We start from the raw sequence: 5315 nt of genomic DNA, 5'->3' as shown, positions 1-5315 counted from the left end.
TAATACTGCACCCATGCCCCGACCTGCTGCCCCCACCCCCTAAAACAAAACAAAACAAGATTATTTGGGATTTGGTAGTTTAGCATCTTTGAACCCTTCTGGGTTTTAGGGAGGATTAGATTAGATCATTTATAAAATTTTATCTTTTACTTTTTGGGCTCAGCTCTGGGATGCTCAGAGGTTGGCTCCTCTGTGCTGGTGCTGTTTACACCTTCTCTTCAATCTCTTTGATCTGGGAGGAGACAACCTTGCCATCAACCACCTCTTCAACAATCGTCTTGATCTTCTTGATTTTACTTGATTCTGGTAGTGAAATTGAGCAGAGGATTCATTAAATGCAATATCTATAGTCCGAGTGATATTCTTGCCGTGCTGGCAGTGATCCCCCCAGAGAGGGAAGAGCTCAGGGCAGCTTGGCACTGCCCAGTTACTGGGAGGTAAACTCTGGGGTGTGCAGGATGTGGTTTCTTCTTTGAACATCCTGGATGTTACCCATAATACTGTAGTGGACATTGTGTTGAATAACCCTCTATCCCTCCTGATAGTTTGACTTCAGTTTAGCACAGACCTGGAGCCCTAAACCCCAGGAGTATCTTATGCTCAAATGGGTATTTCTGCTATGAAACTAGGTACTTATTTAGGAGCCTGCTCTGCCCGTGTGGGCAGGGAGGGAAGCGGGGGCTCCAGAATCTCCAGGGGGGTTCAGCAATTCTCTGTTGTTCTCTTGGCTCTGGGAGGAGTCTGTGGTTTCACTTTACACACCTGAATTACACACGTGTGCCTGGGCTTTATATAATCTCTATAGGCTATCTGTTTATACAGGTGATTGCTTTCAGGGTGTAAGATTCCACTGGCTATTTGCTCTGAAAGGGGGTTGGTTTCTACCAGGCTACTGAGTTCCATAACATTTCAAGAGGTGACCATTAAAAGACAGGGAAGTTGTTGTGACATACCTTTTTCGATCTCTGTTGTGGATACATCCACTTGGAAATGTCTGTTCAAATTATAAATTAAAAAATGTAAATATATGGTGCCTAAGGTATTGAGGACACATCCTTGTGCATTTCCTGTACGTTTGTTTACTGAGACAGGCAATGTCCTTTCATCAAGACATTTAAGCAGGTGTTTAAATGAGTTTTCTTTCAAGCATAAGACAAGCATAAGCTATGGGTGAAATTAATATATAGCCTCATTTCTGTTGTGCTGTGACTTTGGCTCATGCAGATGTGCCCGGTCTAGTTCCTGAGCCAGAGCAGCTGAGTAGGCAGAACTGTGGGGGGCATACCGCTGGCTGCTTGCCCTGCTGTCACTGGTGTCTGCTCTTTTCACTGCAGAGCATTGGGTGTTGGACTAGCTGAACATTTCATGTCAGCTTGCTTTCACCTCTTCACATCTTTCAGTCACTTGGCTGCTAGTGACGCAGGTAGAGCAGAGAATAATTCAGAGCAGGCTGCAAAACTTGCCATGGGCTGAAAGAGATCACTGTGCTCTTGCTGAGCACCCACTCTAGTGTGACTAGGTGCTGTGGTGTCTCACCCAGGTTAAAACACACCTAGCCCAGGTTAGCCCAGGCCTGCAGAAGCTACAGCCTTTACAGCTATGGACAAGTCCATTGAAAATTCAATTACTGATGCTTAGGGAGTGTGAACATCTATCCAGCTACTCCCCTCACGAGGAGTAACAGCATATACCCATACAGAGGCTGAGACAAACTCAGCCAGCTTCCACAGCAGCTTCTGAAACCCAGCATGACTGGCAGCCTGTTCCTATCTGCAGCTGAGAACCGGGCAGCCAATGCCCCCTGCCCTCAAACCAGCTGGAAAGCAGCAGCTTTTACACTTTCCCCTCCTGTGAATCTAGGCAGCATTTGTGATGTTGTTTGTGTCATGTGTAACTAAACCTCCACGCAAAGCGTGTGTGTCCTCACCCGCTGTCCTCCCCTTCCAGCAGCCGGCGGTACGTGGTGATCTCCGCCTCCAGGCGCGTCTTGACGTCCAGCAGAGCGCTGTACTCACTGTTCTGACGCTCCATGTCTGCTCGGAGCTGCCTCAGCTGAGCCTCTAAGCTGGCAATTGCTTCCTGTACTTGGGCTAGCTGGTAATTGTAACGTGCTTCGGTTTCAGCCAGAGTGTCTTCTAAAGACTTTTTCTACAGCCAATGGAAAGAACAAAGCTGTATTTATTATTCAAGAGGCTATGTTTTTGTGTTAAAATTACATTTTGATTGAAAAGCTGCCTGGTTTCTGTATTTATCGGTGCAGCTGTCTACTAAACACAATCCTTATTTCGAATACTCTATTACTTGCCATGCTAAAGTGGGACTGCAGTTCCACCTCCAGACTCTGGAAGACCTGTCTCCGGTCGGTGACCTCTCTCCTTTGGACTTGGAGCTGTTCCACGTTGATCGCTACCTCCTGGTTCAGTTCTTCTGTCTGAAACACCAAAACAGAGGGGCTGTGAACTGCAGATAGACTCAGCTGAGGTTCTTGTTGGTGTTTCAGTGATTGACCTTACCTGCTTTTCCAAACGCTCTTTGGCTTCTTGACGGTTCTTTTCTGCCATTTCTTCATATTGCTGTCTCATTTTTTCCATAATAGTTGCCAGATCAATACTTGGAGCAGCATCCACCTCTACACTGACTGAGCCGCTCACCTGTTTGCGCAGCCGGTCAAGCTCCTGCAGCAGAGAGCATTGATAAGCACAGCTACTGCCAGTCCTGAACACTGGAAGCAAACCAAAACCTACAGGCATAGGTGCAATTTGTGACTAGCATCTCAGGGCAAGATAACTTAATCACTTTGCAAATACTGTTTATTGCACCTCATGGTAGAACAATTTGCTTATTTTGTAGCAATAAACACTGTATCACAGACAAATGTTATCAAAAGATGATTTCCTCAGGAGCAGATCTATGGAACGCCTCCAGACATCATGGTTCCCATTTGTGTACTTTTGAGGGGCAGCAGCTCCTAAACCATACATTGTTCTTCAAGGAAACCTTCACCCTGTAGCTGCTGGAGCTGTTCAGCCTTTGGTGCCTCGTTGCCTGGCTGCCAGTTAGTGCCATGCACAGCTACCCTGCTGCCAGAAATGGTGCAGCCGCCCCGGTCCTGCGCAGCGGAGTTTTACGTGGGTGGCCAGGCTGCCTGTTTTTCTAGGTTGGATCTTTCAGATACGGTGCTTACAGAACATCTTTTCTGCAATGTGACAAGGAATTTACACTTTTGAAGTTGGTAGTATGACATTAAGAAGGAGGCTTGGGTTTATGCCATAATTGAGCTTTTGGTTTTTTTTTTTTTTTGAGTTTAGAATTACAGTTTGTGCCTTTACTTGTAAAGGGGAAAAAAATAATGGCTGGGTAACATTCTTACCTTTGTAGGTCTTTGAAATTATAAATGTAATACTAAGGGCGAGGCTCAGCTGGAGCTTAGACTCCTGGAAGACACCGAGCACACATATCTAACTTGTAGCTCTCTCTGCAGGAGCCAGAGCTCCTTTTAAAACCAGGAGTGATCAGAGAGCATCCCAGCTGACCAGCCAGTAGTCCTCACTCTGCAGTGAGCTGAATCACTCTCTAGACTTTGTCTGGTTTACTGACTGCCTCTCAGTTAAATAAAATAGAACTACAGGCACATTCACATAGATAATACATGAAGAGGGACCTAAATTCTGATGAGCTAATCTGGAACTGAATCTCACTGTAAGTGTAATATTCTTTCAGATTAGCATGAAGACTTCATTATTCCTAGCCAGGCTGAGTTGATGTATGCCACTTCAAAAACGCTCCCTGACAGTGCTCAGCTGCTCTCACCTCCTCATGGTTCTTCTTAAGAGAAACTAGTTCTTCTTTCACACTTTCAATCTGTGACTCCAGATCAGCTTTTGTCAAGGTCAGGTCATCACGAACTCGGATCAGTCCATGAATGTCACTCTCGACACTTTGCTTGAGCAGGAGTTCATTCTCATACCTGTAAAATAAGGCTTCTTTTCTCAACATGAAAATGCAAACGTTTGATATCCATGTTAGAATTGGTAACCACTGCAGCCTTAGGTGTAAAGTTTTTCTTTTTATTAAACTTTACATTAGAAAATGTTTCATTCTCAGCTTTGATACCAATAACTAGAAGCTTTCATGAATAAGATAAGCATGAGAGAGAATTTCTGAAACAATCATGGAACTTACTTGAGTCTAAAATCATCAGCAGCCAGTTTGGCGTTGTCAATCTGCAGGACCAGCCTCGCATTTTCCAACTGTGCAGCACTAATCTAAAAAGGAATGGTTGAAAAGTGATGATTTTTTGCACATAAATGCACACTTGATCCATTTCTGGAGATGAATACCACTTGTGGGCTTCATCTCACTCAGCTTTGGCTGTCTATTACTCATCTGGGTTTAAGCTAAATTCCCTTTGATGTGCAGAGAAGGAATTAGGGTTCTCCAAAAGGGAAGTTATCCTGCCATAAAATATGCACACTAGTTGGGACAAACTGCTTTCTGGAAGGGATCTGCTTCCAAACAATGGGAAATAGAACTGGTGAAAAGTAAGAGAGGAAAAATTTAACAAGTTCACTAGAAACATAATGTGACAAATCTGTTAACTGATTCCTGTGGGAATATTTAATTATTCATAGTGGTCTTTTACTATTTTGAGTAATCAATTTTTTTTTCTGAGCATTTGTCATTCTTTTCTAAAAAACTCACTTTGAAATCAACAGATGCTAACCTATATTTAAATATGTAAATTGACATCAGTACTTTCACTAATTAAAATAAACTAAGGCAAATAGAATTCATTTTGATTCAACATGTAGGAGATTACTCATATCTGCAGACATACATCTAGCATTGCCAATTATGTAAAATCTGTCACTAATTGGTAAATGATCAAAATAAAGCATTTATTTTTCTTAGCTGAGACAATTGCAGTTTGGAAAAGTACATTTCCTGTCATAGGTTATTATCTATTTCTGCAGTAGTTGCAATTCATGTACTTAAGATGGTTGTATGGTGTCGTACCTTATTCTGGAGCTCTTCAACTGTTGTGAAGTATGAGCTGTAGTCCTGCCGTACGTCTGTGGTGTTCTTCTGGCACCACTCCGTGATCTGCCTCTCGAGCAGGGAGTTTGCCTTTTCCAGAGAGCGCACCCGCTCCAGGTAGGAGGCCAGGCGTTCGTTTAGGTTCTGCATGGTGGTTTTCTCACTGCCAGCCAGCAGCACATCGCTGCCAGTGATGCTGAGCTGGAAGGTCCCACGGAAGCCCTGTCCGAAGCCGGCGCTGGTGGAGATGCGGGTGCCCGAGCCGCCGGCCCCCCCGT

General features: G+C 44.2%; 1 protein-coding gene across 1 annotated transcript; it reads right to left on the bottom strand.

The window, feature by feature from the left end:
• Nucleotides 1-205: 205 nt before the first annotated feature.
• On the bottom strand, nucleotides 206-5307 carry KRT20 (keratin 20). Its single transcript, XM_008943251.1, has 8 exons — nucleotides 5017-5307; nucleotides 4183-4265; nucleotides 3811-3967; nucleotides 2514-2675; nucleotides 2306-2431; nucleotides 1928-2148; nucleotides 954-994; nucleotides 206-303 (listed from the first exon to the last, which is right to left on the bottom strand). The coding sequence occupies exons 1-8, from the start codon at nucleotides 5185-5187 to the stop codon at nucleotides 206-208; spliced, it is 1059 nt and encodes a 352-aa protein (XP_008941499.1). The 5' UTR covers nucleotides 5188-5307.
• Nucleotides 5308-5315: the final 8 nt, after the last annotated feature.

Source organism: Merops nubicus, unplaced genomic scaffold, assembly GCF_000691845.1.
Source record: "Merops nubicus isolate BGI_N331 unplaced genomic scaffold, ASM69184v1 scaffold44806, whole genome shotgun sequence".
NCBI classification, from domain to species: domain Eukaryota; kingdom Metazoa; phylum Chordata; class Aves; order Coraciiformes; family Meropidae; genus Merops; species Merops nubicus.
This window is presented reverse-complemented; position numbering and strand designations above follow the sequence as displayed.

Bases quoted from the DNA above. Each gene is read 5' to 3' on its own strand.
- KRT20 (XM_008943251.1), bottom strand. From the start codon at position 5,187: ATGCAGAACCTAAACGAACGCCTGGCCTCCTACCTGGAGCGGGTGCGC. The intron at 2,432-2,513 runs GTAAGGTCAATC...TTGGTGTTTCAG, and splicing joins AAGAGCGTTTGGAAAAGCAG to ACAGAAGAACTGAACCAGGA. The intron at 304-953 runs GTATGTCACAAC...TTTCACTACCAG, and splicing joins CACAACAGAGATCGAAAAAG to AATCAAGTAAAATCAAGAAG.